General features: G+C 48.2%; 1 protein-coding gene across 1 annotated transcript; it reads left to right on the top strand.

The window, feature by feature from the left end:
* Positions 1-6975: 6975 nt before the first annotated feature.
* On the top strand, positions 6976-8070 carry LOC134444255 (cerebellin-1-like). Its single transcript, XM_063193613.1, has one exon. The coding sequence runs from the start codon at positions 6977-6979 to the stop codon at positions 7730-7732; it is 756 nt and encodes a 251-aa protein (XP_063049683.1). The 5' UTR covers position 6976; the 3' UTR covers positions 7733-8070.
* Positions 8071-15000: the final 6930 nt, after the last annotated feature.

Here is a 15000-nt window from a genome sequence, read left to right as displayed (position 1 = left end):
GATGGTGACAAGAAACTGCCTTCCTGTAATATATGTTTTGAACCACTCTAAGACGTGGCCCGGACAATAAAATATCCAATTAAATATCCATGTAATAAACACATGAACTACAGAGACAAAAACATAGAATTTGTGTGAGTGTGTGTGTGTGTGCGTGTGCGTGTGCGTGTGCGTGTGTGTGTGTGTGTAATCTGGACATCGTGCTGCATGTTAATAATGGGAGATAAAGTGTCTTCATCTGGCCTGCAGTCTCACCGGATAACACTCACACACACACACACACACGCACACACACACTCACACACACACACACACACACACACACACACACACACACACACACTCACACACACACACACTCTCACACACACACTCACACACACACACACACACGCACACACACACTCACACACACACATACACACACACACACACACACACACACACACACACACACACACACACACACACACACACACACACACACACACACACACACACACACACACACACACACACACACACACACACAGTGTTATCTGGCAAGACTGCAGGACAGGGGGAGAGTAGCCTAGAAATCTAGATGCCCCTAGCGACCGCAAATTGAATTTGCTCCCGGGGGCAGTCTAGCGGACCCCGGTCGTTTTTGCGAGGCTGAAAGTTATCCGATGACAGGGCCAATCAAATCGCGAGGGGGGCCGGGCTCCCTAGTACACAGGAGACTTTCTAAGAAGAAACATGGTGGTCGTCCGTGCTACATACAGCACGAAAGTGTTTACTTAATTTAAAAAGCCTGGATGATAATACATTTCGTGGCTGACATGGATTGATGTAATAATACACCATGAACTTATCGGACACAAATAGATCACAACACATTACCATTTGATCATTCGATGTTTTAAACTAGCTCGGTAAGCTAATTTGAGCATTTTACAGAACCAGATAGTCACACGCTATTATCAGACCACTACTGTAGGTGTAGAATGAAATTGCTGCCCCAATTTCTAATAAGACACATGCCATTAAAAACGAGACATTTGGGAGCTTTGAGAGTCTTTGAGTAGCTTAATAAATAGATGGGAAGGACACCTAGTCTACCAAGCAAGTGGCTAGCTAACCTGTCGTCAATAACACAGAGCTAGGTATCCAGCCTTGTATTATATGCCTGCCCCAAATTCTAATAAGATCCATGTCATTAAAAACGAGACATTTGGGAGCTTTGAAAGTCTTTCAGTCGCTTACTAAATAGATGGGAATGACACCTAGTCTACCGAGCTAGGGGCTAGCCAACCTGTCGTCAATTACACAGAGCTAGGTATCCAGCCGTGTATTAGTTATGGGTATACAGCTAGCTAGCTAACACCGAACATGCCATGTTGACAACAATCATAAATATAACCATTTAACAAGCCCCAAATTGCTCAACATTTTGCTGGTTGATCAAGGAGGGCCATGTGGTTGAAAACGAGGCATTTTTGAACTGTGTAAGTGAAAACACGATTTATTAGGAAACTTCATAAAAGACAGAAGGAAAAAAAATCCTTGGTCCAGGCACTTCAGTTGGTTAATGTAGTAAAAAAACAAACTTTATTTAAGGGGCAAATGCATTAAAAAACACCAACGCGTTTCGGCGCTGTGGCCTTCATTCAGGGTGTGTAAGAGAAACAAACAGCCATCTAATTATATGAGTGTCCTCAGGTGCAGTATCCTGGGCCATGAGAGCCACTAGGTCTACTCCAAGCCACAAGGGGCAGTGCTGAGACTAACCATCTTGTATAGCAACATGGCAGATTTGTTTCTATAAATTAAAAACATCAGGATCACCATATAGATTTAAACAAGATACATGCACTATCCTGGAACAGAGGATTCACTAGAAAGACATAGATAGATAAAGGGTAATTATCTGGGCGAATAAAATTATTGTCTCCATTGGGTTAACTGGGGGCATTGAATAATAATGAGTATTCTCTAGAGACAATGAAAAGAGAATTGGAACAATTACTGAATATGGCAAAAGGACATGACTGGATTACTAAAAATGAATATGATTTCTTGCTCTGTAAACATCCACGTTTCCCTACGTTTTACATGCTGCCTAAAGTGCACAAGGATTTGGAAAACCCACCTGGCAGACCAATCTTAAGTGGGAATGATTCAATAACAGAACCGGCTTCTAAATTTGTTGACCATTTTATCAAGCCATTTGTGGCAACTTTGCCCTCTTATATCCAGGACAGTACACAAGTTTTAAATAAGATTGAAGAAATAAAAAATATTGGTTCCTGTGTTATGGCAACAATGGATGTCGAATCTCTTTATAGCAACATTGTTCATGATGAAGGTCTGAAGGCTCTAAAACTTAAAACTCTTACACACCCTGATGAAGGCCACAGCGCCGAAACGCGTTGGTGTTTTTTAATGGTTGGTGTTTTGTACTACATTAAGTTAATTTAACCAACTGAAGTGCCTGGACCAAGGATTTTTTTCCTTCTGTCTTTTTTGAACATTGAACCCCTTCCAAGAGGGACAGTAGTAGCACTCTACCAACTCTGTTGCTGAATTATTAGGACACTTGTTTGTGGCTGTGGTCATCACACGCATTCACTGCTACGACGGCTCGAAGTTGCCGCTTCACCTACAAAGGGGAGAGTCGCGTGTACGTTCTGTAAGACAACTGTGACGTTACACAGAAGTGTGTGGGGATTGGTTGTTCCACCATCCTATTGCGTGGCGTTGAGTTGAGTAAGTGCCAAGGCATTTTGATAGACAACCGTTTATCCCGCCCACACTCTCTCCGAGCTCACCTAGACCCTTGTACAGCTTTTTGCTGTACGGGTCTGGCTCGCTAGGCTAGGGGGAGAGAGGAGAGGAGAGGAGAGGGGGAGAGGGTGTGGGGAAGAGGAGAGGGAGAGGAGAGGGGAAGATGGGGAGAGAGGAGAGGAGAGAGGGAGAGGAGAGAGGAGAAGGGGAGAGGGGGAGAGAAAAGAGGGGGAGCGAGGAGAGGGGGAGATGGGGAGAGAGGGGGGAGGAGAGAGGGGAAGAGGAGAGAGGGGGGAGGGGGAGAGAGGAGAGTGGGGGAGAGGAGAGAGGGAGAGGAGAGGGAGAGGAGAGGTGGAGAGAGGAGAAGGGGAGATGGGGGAGAGAGGAGAGGGGGGAGAGGAGAGAGGAGAGGAGAGGGGGAGAGGGTGTGGGGAAGAGGAGAGGGAGGGAGAGGAGAGGGGAAGATGGGGAGAGAGGAGAGGAGAGAGGGAGAGGAGAGAGGAGAAGGGGAGAGGGGGAGAGAAAAGAGGGGGAGCGAGGAGAGGGGGAGATGGGGAGAGAGAGGGGAGAAGAGAGGGGAAGAGGAGAGAGGGGGGGAGGGGGAGAGAGGAGAGTGGGGGAGAGGAGAGAGGGAGAGAGGAGAAGGGGAGATGGGGGAGAGAGGAGAGGGGAAGAGAGGAGAGGAGAGAGGGAGAGAAGAGGGAGAGGAGAGAGGGAGAGAAGAGGGAGAGGAGATGGGGGAGAGAGGAGAGGGGAAGAGGGGGAGAGAGGAGAGGAGAGAGGGAGAGAAGAGGGAGAGGAGAGGGGGAGAGGGGAGAGGGGAGAGGAGAGAGAGAATAGATGAACAGGAGAGAGGGGAAAGGGGAGAGAGGAGAGAGGGAGAGGAGATGGGAAGAGAGGGGGAGAGAGGAGATGGGGGGAAAGAGGGGGAGAGTGGGGGAAAGAGGAGAGAGGGGGAGAGTGGGGGAGAGGGGGAAAGAGGAGAGGGGGAGATAACTCCTCTCCTCAACTCCTCCATCGTCCCTAACCCCATAGCTCCTCTCTCCTCCTCTCTCCTCCTCTCTGTCCTCTCTCTCTCCTCCTCCTCTCTCTCATTATATCTCTCTTTTCCCATCACCTCCTGCCCCTAACCCCATAGCTTCTCTCTCCTCCTCCTCTCTCCGTCCTCCTCCTCTCTCTCTCTCCGTCCTCCTCTCTCCTCCTACTGCCCCTAACCCCACACCTCCTCTCTCCTCCTCCTCTCTCCTCCTCCTGCCCCTAAGCCCCTCTCTCCTCTCCTTTCCTCTCTCCTCCTCTCTGTCCTCCTCCTCTCTCCTCCTCCTCTCCGTCCTCTTCACTCTCCTCCTCTCTCTCCTCCTCCATCATCTCCTGCCCCTAACCCCATAGCTCCTCTTTCTTCTCCTCTCTCCTTTGCTCTCTCCTCCTCTCTATCCTCTTCTCTATCCTCATCATCTCCTCCTCTCTCCTCTCCTATCCTCTCCTCCTCTCCTATCCTCTCCTCCTCTCTCCTCCTCTCTCTCCTCCTCCATCACCTCCTGCCCCTAAAGGGCCGTACACACACGTCGCTACTAGTTACTCGCTCAGCGGATGAAGTCAATAGAATGTCGATGTGTTCCAGCGAGACTCGCAGGCGAGTAGGCGAGCACTGTACAAGCGATGCGATGTGGGGGGATTCCGAGTTGAAAATATTTTATCTTCGAGCGAGGCGAGTAAGCGAGTAACCAATTGGAATGCAGAGTTCGGTACTTCTCGCCTGTTCATTGGCAGTTAAAGCCGCGGGAACTTTCAGTGAACGTTCCATGAAAGAGTGGCGAGTAGGCGAGCAAGCGAAAAGCTAGCTTTGTGTGTGTACGCCGCTTAACCCCATACCTCCTCTCTCCTTTCCTCTCTCCTCGTCTCTCCTCCTCTCCTCTCCCTCCTCCTCTCTCCTCCTGCCCCTAACCCCATACCTCCTCTCTCTCCTCCTCTCTCTCCTCCTCCTCCTCTCCTCTCCTCCTCTCTCCTCCTCCTCCTCTCCTCTGCTCCTCTCCTCTCTCCACCTCTCTCTCCGTCCTACTCTCTCCTCTCCTCTCCTCTGTCCTTTCCTCTCTCCTCCTCTCTCTCCTCCTCTCTCTCCTCCTCCTCTCCTCTCCTCCTCTTCTCTCTCCTCCTTCTGCCCCTAACCCCATACCTCATCTCTCTCCTCCTCTTTCCCCCCCTCATCCTCTCTCTCCTCTTCTCTCTCTCTCTCTCCTCCTCTCATCCTCTCTCTCCTCCTCCTCTCTCTCCTCCCTCCTCCCCTCTCCTCCTCTCTCCCCCTCCTCTCTCCTCATCTCTCTCCTCTCTCCTCCTCCTCTCTCTCCTCTCCTCCTCTCTCTCCTCCTCCTCTCTCTCCTCTTTCCTCTCCTCTCTCCTTTCCTCTCTCCTTGCTTCTGTCCTCCTCTCTCCCTCTCTCTTCTCCTCCTCCTCTCTCTCCTCCTCCTCTCTCCCTCTCTCTACTCCTCCTCTCTCTTCCTCCTCTCTCTCCTCTCTCCTCCCCTCTCCTCCTCTTTCCCCCTTCATCATCTCTCTCCTCTTCTCTCTCCTCCTCTCTCCTCCTCCTCTCTCTCCTCCCTCCTCCCCTCTCCCCCTCCTCTGTCTCCTCCTCCTCTCACTCCTCTCCTATCCTCTCTCCTCCTCCTCCTCTCTCTTCTCCTCCTCTCTCTCCTCTTTCCTCTCCTCTCTCCTTTCTTCTTTCCTCCTCTCTCCTCTCCTTTCTCTCCTCCTCTCTCTCCTCCACCTCTCTCTCCTCCTCCTCTCTCTCTCCTCTCTCCTGATCCCTCTCCTCTCTCTCTCCTCTCTCTCCTCCTCCTCCTCCCTCTCCTCTCTCTCCTCCTCTCTCCTCCTCCTCTCTCTCCTCATATCTCATGTAAAAACACTGTGTTTCATCTTCTTGCTTGTCTCAAATTGTAATAAACAAGTTAGTCCTCACTAGCTTTTCATGTATGAGAAGTTTCCTCTCCCTGTTCCTTATCTCAGATTATCATGTGTGTGTGTGTGTGTGTGTGTGTGTGTGTGTGTGTGTGTGTGTGTGTGTGTGTGTGTGTGTGTGTGTGTGTGTGTGTGCGTGTGTGTGTGTACTATGTAATGAAAACATTATGGGATGTGTGCGTCATGCTCAAAATATGTGGGAGACTCCTACACACACACACACACACACACACACACACACACACACACACACACACACACACACACACACACACACACACACACACACACACACACACACACACACACACACACACACTAATGAAAACAATTCGTTCTCTATTGCTCCATATCTGCTTCACTTTGCAGATCTCTCTCCATCTCTCTCTCTCTCTCTCCTGCCTTTATTAAAGAGGGTGATCACGCAGTCAGACTCACAGACACTATTGCTGCTGCTGCTGCTGCTGCACCGACTTCTGCCATCAGTATTGCTGCTACAGACACCAGTGACAGACGGGGCGTTCTTACTCTTAAAGGTAAGATCAGTGAGAGAGAGAGAGAGAGAGATAGAGATGCTTCGTCGAATCGCCACACAAACATTGCCTGTGCCTGATTTATCTGTCTGTGTAACATTCATGCAATCGTGGACAATGATTATGAATTAAGAAGCGTCTGTATAGAAAGGCACACGTCAGGTCTTTTTTGTGCAATAGAGAACGAATGGTTTTCATTAGTGTGTGTGTGTGTGTGTGTGTGTGTGTGTGTGTGTGTGTGTGTGTGTGTGTGTGTGTGTGTGTGTGTGTGTGTGTGTGTGTGTGTGTGTGTGTGTGTGTGTGACGTCAGGTCTTTTTTGTGCAAAGAAGCTTTACTTTACTTGCAAGCTTTCGGTCCTTACCTTACCTTCATCAGGCAGACATGCAAAGTTTGCAAGTCAAGTAAATCTTCTTTGCACAAAAACAACAACCCTAAACCTATTCCTAAACCTAACCTCAATGACGTTATGCTGCCACAAGGGGGCGCCTTTGAGGACATAGTCAAAATGTGACGTGGAAGGAATACCCAAGACGTCAAAAATTGCAGTCTGGTCAAAGGTACTCAGATATTGACTCCTTGGGGTGAGACTGTGTAGGCATTTCTACGTATGCTTAGCATAACCGCCATTCAATAGTTTAACATTTTAGTTAGCGGTCGGTAATGTTTTTTCCAACAGTGTAAGACGCTCAGAATCAGTTGAATGTTGTATTTTCCAGTGAATTGGAAGATGAGGGCTGCCATCTCACTGCTGGTGCTGCTGCTCTCCATGTGTGGAGTCCAGACAGAGAGTCAAGGCACTGACGCCTCTACCCAGCTGGACGTCTCTACTGAGCTGAAGGAACTCAGAGACATGGCGGTGGAGCTGAGAGGAAGGCTTGTGGCCAGTGAGAGTAAGGTGGAGGCTCTGGAGAGGGCACTACAGGACACCAAAGCAGAATTGAAGACGGAGGTGGACAATCTGAAGAAGGAAAATTCAGCACAAGAGGCAGAACTGACGGCAGTGAAGACCAGACTGGCAGCCACTGAGACGGAAGTGGAGAATCTGGAGAAAGAGATCAAAGCAGCACCCAAGGTGGCCTTCTCAACAGGTCTGAGGGAATCTGGTTCAGGATACATAGAGTCTGGGAGTAATGACCTGAACGTAGTGTTCAAGAGAGTCATCACCAATGTAGGAGAGGCCTACAGCAGCACAACTGGCTTCTTCACAGCTCCAGTCAGGGGGGTCTACTACTTCAGGTTCACTGTTGCGGATCATCTAGACTCACGCCTCATGCGTATCAGGATGTATAAGAATGGAGAGAAGCTCATGTATCTGGATGAGTATGACATTGATGGACAGGCCACCTATCTGTGCAGTGGCCTGGCTCTGCAGCTGGAGAAGGGAGACACAGTAAACATGGTGCTACCAGCAGGCAGCAGACTCTGGGATCATAGTGTATATACCTTCAGCACCTTCAGTGGCTTCCTGCTCTTCCCTCTCTGAACGCCACAACAATAAATGTAATCATTTTAGGGATGCAAATTATCGATTCATTCATTAATTATTAGTTGATAGCCTTAACGATCGACTTACGATGAATCGATAAGCAGCGTTTTCCCCCCGAAATCTCAATATTTCCTCGGCGTTTCCGAAGAAAAACTACTAATTTGAATTAAAAATTTAGTTAAAATACCACATTTAAATGAATTCTATTTCAATTCTTTACTCCAAAGGTGATTTAAATATTCCCACTATTCACACCCCTCTATACATGCCCATTTCACCTGGGTCTCGTCAGTTGTATTGTCGATTAATTGCGATTAATGTTTTTTAATCGATTAACGCGTTGATCGATTAAAGTCGATTAATCAATCAATCGTTTGCATCCCTAAATCATTTTGTAATCAAATGTAATCATTTTATGTAATCAATAAGAAATAAATCATAAATAGAGATGTACAGGATACAAGATCCGGTTCCGGATCCGGCAGGATAATGGGGTTTTTCAGACTACCCGGATCCGGCAGGATCTTAAGCAGTGGATCTGGTATCCGGCAGTTACCTAAAAATCAGGATCTGGGGCATTTCTACTTTTTACGCAGCCTAGGCTTTTCAGTCAGTCTTTCACAACCCCAATCTCTGCATGGAGTGAAAGCCCTTTGGATGCGGCCGTTGAAGGCTGTGTGGCAGTAAGCCAATGAGTCTAAAAAATAGTTTGAGCCAACGTAATAAAAAGGGCCCACGTGTGCGAGTTGGCTATGTGTTTCAAACCCTTTCGTAAGATCCGGTAGGATCTTAAGCAGTGGATCCGGTATCCGGCAGGATCCTAAAAATCAGGATCCGGTGCATCTCTAATCATAACACCACAACATTACCATGGCAACTCACAGGGCTGCTGACATCATTGATCCCCCCCCCCCCCGACACTGATGGATATGACTCCTATCTGTCCAGTGGCCTGGCTCTGCAGCTGGAGAAGGGAGACACAGTAAACATGGTGCTGCCAAAAGGCTACAGGCTCTGGGATAATAGTGGCTATAGATTCAGCACCTTCAGTGGCTTCCTGCTTTTCCCTCTCTGAACGCCACAACATCACCATGACCACTCACAGGAACGCTGACACACACACGCACGCACACACACGCACACACACACACACAGACACACACACACACACACACACACACACACACACACACACACACACAACATGGATTATGTTTAGTAACACACACATAACACACATAACTCACACAACACATGGCCCTATTTTGGGACCTTTTTTTCTCTTTTCCTTTTATTTACATGCATGCTTTTTGCTTCTGTAGTGGGTTTTATTTCTTTTGTTACTAACAGTCTGTTTTGATATTGGATGAATGTTTGGGATTTTAAATTCTATTGCTTGTAAACATCTAGCCTGCCTATTTTGGACACCAGATGGAAATTAGCCCTTGGGCTACAATCTGGCATATTTACATATATGTACATGTATGTATATGTTCATTAATGTGCAATGTCCTGAAGAAATAAAGTAAAGTGACCAACAAAAAAAAAGTGACCAAAGTTTTTGTTTTCATGTGATATACTATTTCGACCGTACTTTCTCTAATTTGTTACTTTCTCACAATACTTTCATTTAGTTTGGACTCTCTACTTTATTTAAACCAAGGTTTCATTCATCACTTTTAATCATTCTGGACACAATAAATAATTTGCACAGTAACATTGAAGAGTGCGCATTCTAAATCCCAGTCAATGTCTAGTGTTTCTCCATTCCATGGAACTTTGAAAATTGGACACCACACACACACACACACACGCACACACACACACACACACACACACACACACACACACACACACAGGCACACAGAGATTAATGTTGGTTGCTTAAACCTAACAATGAACTACAGTTCTGCCATTAAGACTCAGAGAGATAAATTTGTATTTAACGATTTAATGTTAATATAGTTGACAATGGAATTGGCATAAGTAGACAGTATTTGGCGTAGGTCCAATCATCAGCCCGGGTCTTGCGCTGGCGGATCCAGTAGAGCTTGCCGTAGCCGTGCAGCAGGAACTGGACCTTTAACCCCCCGGACAGGAAGACTGGACCCAACTGGTGGCGGTGGGGATGGAGGAGGAGATTTCGGACCGGCCATGCCTAAAGCCAGCAAGAAAGGAGAGTTAGACACGTCACTATAAAGGAATGGCAGCCGCTGATTGGCTCTGCGAAATGCACAGGTGCTCTGAGTCTTCCTGGCAGAACTAACGCAGGCTACATTTCTGCCATTAAGACTCAGAGAGATAAATTCGTATTTAACGATTTAATGTTAACATAGTTGACAATGGAATTGGCATAAGTAGACAGTATTTGGCGTAGGTCCAATCATCAGCCCGGGTCTTGCGCTGGCGGATCCAGTAGAGCTTGCCGTAGCCGTGCAGCAGGAACTGGACCTTTAACCCCCAAAACTAAGGAGGACATGCCGGATTTTAATACTGCCGATGAAGATTGAAATCCTGAGAAAATAACGCAACTTACCCCCAAAAGAGAGAACAAGGAGAAGAGGAGACGCATGACCCACCGTAGGCGACGACTGGAACCCACCTAGAGCATATGAGGAGGACAAATAAATGAGACAAACATGAAACACTGCAAAAACCATGGGCAGGAACAGGCAGGCCCCCGCGGCCACATGAAGAAGTGGACATGGAAATCCCCTACACCACCACCAGTGGTTGCAGCTTGGGCACTTATGCAGGGCACTTATGCACTTATATAGGGCGCCCTCACGGAGGGCAGTACATGAAAACACGAAGCAAGAGCCCTCACGGAGAGTGGCACGCTTGTAATAACCTATAGCAGGGCTATTCGATTAGAATTTGCATGGCCACATTTCGAAAACGTGAAGTAAGAGTACTTTCGGCCATAACTAACGTGGTACAGACCGCTTTGAGTGCTTGTGAATTGTAAAGAAGCACCCGATTGTGGCATATAATGCTACAGCTGGGGCCGCATGAGCTTGAGCGAGTAACGCGCCAGTGAGGCACGGGCTCCGTTATGAGGAGCATTTACGCGAATGCGCCACACGGGGGTAGGGAGAGACTCTAATCGGCGCAGCGTGCCTACTAAGGAAGCAGTGATTGAGCCCCTCGGGGGCAGAGAAATAGATAGACAGACATGTAGAACAGAAAGAAAATAACGAACAAGGCAGACAATCGCTCTCTCGGAGAGCAGTGAGAGATTAACTCTAATCGGCGCAGCGTGCGCGTGCCTACTAAGGAAGCAGTGATTGAGCCCCTCGGGGGCAGAGAAATAGATAGACAGACATGTAGAACAGAAAGAAAATAACGGACAAGGCATACAGGCGCTCTCTCGGAGAGCAGTGCAAGATAAGCTCAAATCGGCGCAGCGTGCGCGAGCCTATGAGGAAGCAGTGATTGAGCCTCACGGGGGCAGTGAAATACTATAGGGAAATCGACATACGAAATAGAAAGAAAATAACGGACGAGGCATACAGGCGCTCTCTCGGAGAGCAGTGCGAAATAAGCTCAAATCGGCGCAGCGTGCGCGAGCCTATGAGGAAGCAGTGATTTGCCTCACGGGGGCAGTGAAACACTAGGGAAATTGACATAAGACACAGAAAGAAAATAACGAACAAGGCAGACAAGCGCTCTCTCGGAGAGCAGTGAGAGATTAACTCTAATCGGCGCAGCGTGCGCGTGTCTACAAGGAAGCAGTGATTGAGCCCCTCGGGGGCAGAGAAATAGATAGACAGACATATAAAACAGAAAGAAAACAACAGACAAGGCAGACAGGCGCCCTCTCGGAGAGCAAGATAGGGAGGCAGAGAACTGCACGATAGCAGTGAGAGAACTGCACGATAGCAGTGAGAGATCTGTACGATAGCAGTGAGAGTAAGATAGGGAGGCAGAGAACTGCACGATAGCAGTGAGAGAGCTGCACGACAGCAGTGAGAGCAAGATAGGGAGGCAGAGAACTGCACGATAGCAGTGAGAGAGCTGCACGATAGCAGTGAGAGCAAGATAAGGACCAACATACATACATACAAACGTGAAACAGAAGGAAAATAATGAATGAAGGCAGACAGACGCTCTCACGGAGAGCAGAGCGTGATGAGCACTAATCGGCGCCGCATGTGCGTACCTACGAAGGAAGCAGTGATTGTGCCTCGCGTGGGCAGTGAGATAGTTGGTAAAGGAGAGCAATGCGTGATGAGGGCTAAACGGCGCAACGTGCGCGCGTGAATGGTTACCGGGACGAGAGCCAACACCAACACCTGTGAGGGAGGTTACCTTATAGGCCGTTACGGAGTGAGCTTGAGCTTAGGACATCGGCAGGGAGAAAACTGGCCACCGCAGTGATATGATGAGCGTGTGCAAGATGTGGAGGGTGATGGGTAGCGTGAGTCAGACGCGTTGGCCTGGATTAGGCTAAGACTTTTAAGAGATGAATAGAGGTGCAGAGACTAGACTATGGGTGACCTGGATCCCAGCTGCGCTCATAAAATTGAATGCCTAACATCGTACAAATTGAAGGCGTATTGAAATTTCAGGTCTTGGAGTTAAAGATCAGAAACATGCACCTGCCGGTGGGTGGTGAGGACTGAGAAGTTTTGAATCAAGGGGAAAAGTAGTGCAGTATAGAGCATGAGGACCGAAAGAGGCGCAGTGATGTGCAAAGTAACCATTACGCCAGTCCCGAGAGTATCGGAATAAGATGTTCCACCCTATGGGAGAATAGAGATGAGTGAAAATGAATTAGGGTAGCCAGGGTCACTGAGCATAAAACCGGATCCCAAATGACGCCCTGTAGGCCTTCTGAGGACATACTGAGAGTGCACCAGGCCTTTGAACCTGTGATAAATAAAGGAAATACATGTAGGAAGGAAAGGCACATGGGCAGCGATGGGCCCCGACGTGTGGACGAGCATGACCATCTGAGCACCTGGAACGGAAAGATAGAGTTTACAGTCAGCGACAATGACAGTTTGCCATAGCTAGGCGAGCATTCCCTTCCTTGCCACGACTAGGCAGACGTTGTGGTTTGCTAACAGAACTGGCATGCAGCATGTACACAGAGAGGAGAATGAGACAGCCACGAGATAACAGAGAACGGGTAAAATTAGCAGCGAGAACAAATTGCAACGGTTGATTCATTGGTGCAGTAGAGGGCCTGGGCATGCCTACGAGAGCAGAGAGGTTAACTGGAACTTGTGCATGGTTAAAGGGTTGGATACTCGTATCAAATTTAGTCAATTCATCAATTTCGTCCTCCTACTTCAGATGGATGACTCACTGTACGAGGAGTAGTAGAGTCATGCTTGGCACGAGAAAGAAAAAACGATCATAAGTTATGCAATTGTAATAATTTGATATAAAATGCACTTAGATAGGTGCGCCCTTAAAATGTAGACAAGCGTGTAGCTAGTTAATGCTTTGTACGCATGTTGATACCCCCAAAAGAATCCCGGGCCCATTTGCATTAGCTTCCGGCGGCGGCGCACGTAGGTTGCAGCAGCCCCTTGCTTTCCCAACTTTCAGTGTTTATTTGTGTTAAAATGTGTCTTTCGGAATGTCTATCGTCGGAAAATATGTCAGAACGCACGTACAGTCGGCAACAGCTGTTGCAGATAAGAATGGACAACTTAAGCAATGTATTGGATGTACCAATGAAGACCCTGGAAGAACTAGGAATTCTCCGGCGGCATAGGACTACATCGGACCCGTCTGCCTCGCTATGCCGACGCCGAAGAATTAGGAAAAGGGGCAAACGAGGTGGCGTCGAGACACGGCTTGCAGCCAACTCAACTCGTCCAGCAATACCATCAATTCTCTTGGCAAACGTCAGATCTCTGGACAATAAGATGGATGACATACGGCTACTAAGATCAGCGAACAAAACCGTGAGGAACTGCTGCGTTACGGTGTTCACCGAATCATGGCTGAACGACGGCATACCCGATTCGGCTTTACATCTGGAACAACAAACGTGCCACCGAGCGGACAGAGCCCTTGCAGAGAAAAAACGAGGAGGAGGAATATGTGTCTACACACATGATGCTTGGTGCAATAATGCTACGGTAGTACAGAGGCACTGCTCTCCACGAGTGGAGTTCATGATTATCAAGTGCCGACCCTTCTATCTACCCAGAGAAATATCCGCTATCCTATTAGTCGCCGTCTACCTCCCACCCAGCAAAGCAACAACAATGGCGTCAAAAGCGAGGCACTGAAACGAGCTGCATCGGGGCATCAGTGAACAACAAGATGCACACCCAGATGCCTTCACAGTGGTACTAGGAGATTTCAACCACGGAAATCTCAAAACAGTACTTCCAAAATTTCATCAACATGTCAAACTTCCCAACAAAGAGGACAAAACACCCTGGACCTCGTTTACACAAATCAGAAAGAGAGCATACAAGCAAAGCCCATCCCCCACATTGGATTGGATCATCAGACCACACGACAATTCTGCTACTGCCAGCTTACAGACAAAAGGCAAAACTCACCAAACCAGTTCAGAAGGAGGTGAGAAAATGGCCTGAGGGAGCCATCTCACGACTTCAGGACTGCTTTGAAACCACAGACTGGGACATTTTCAAAACAACTGCCACCCACAGCAATCACATTGACATTGAGGAGTACACAGACACTGTGACCTCCTACATCACAAAATGCATCGATGATGTTACAGAAATAAAACACATCACTACCAGGGCCAACCAGAAGCCATGGTTCACAGGAGACGTTCACCGACTGCTGAGGGCCAGAGACAAAGCCTTCAGAGCAGGAGACGTAGCTGGCCTAAAGACAGCAAGGGCTAACCTGTCCCAGGGCATCAGGAAAGCAAAAAAAGGAATACTCAGACAAAATAACAACACACTTCAAAGACAGCAGAGATGCACAGAGCCTGTGGCAGGGCATACAGGCCATCACGGACTATAAGCCTGCACCACGAAGCTGTGACAACAACACCTCTCTGCTAAACCGACCTGAACAGTTTCTTTGCCCGCTTTGAAGCACAAAATGACACTCACCCACAGAAAAACTCCCCCTCCCCCCATGATCAACCCCTTTACCTGTCCTCTTCCAGTGTTAAGAGGACACTTGGCCACCATCAACCCACGCCAAAGCAGCTGGCCCAGACAACATACCAGGCCGAGTGTTGAAGGATTGTGCAGAAGAGCTGAAGGATGTATTCACAGACATCTTTAACATCTCTCTGGAGCAAGCAGTCATCCCCT

Source organism: Engraulis encrasicolus, unplaced genomic scaffold (genome assembly GCF_034702125.1).
Source record: "Engraulis encrasicolus isolate BLACKSEA-1 unplaced genomic scaffold, IST_EnEncr_1.0 scaffold_485_np1212, whole genome shotgun sequence".
NCBI classification, from domain to species: domain Eukaryota; kingdom Metazoa; phylum Chordata; class Actinopteri; order Clupeiformes; family Engraulidae; genus Engraulis; species Engraulis encrasicolus.
Note: the sequence above shows the minus strand (reverse complement) of the source record. Positions and strands in the feature narration are given on the sequence as shown.

Bases quoted from the DNA above. Each gene is read 5' to 3' on its own strand.
- LOC134444255 (XM_063193613.1), top strand. From the start codon at position 6,977: ATGAGGGCTGCCATCTCACTGCTGGTGCTGCTGCTCTCCATGTGTGGA.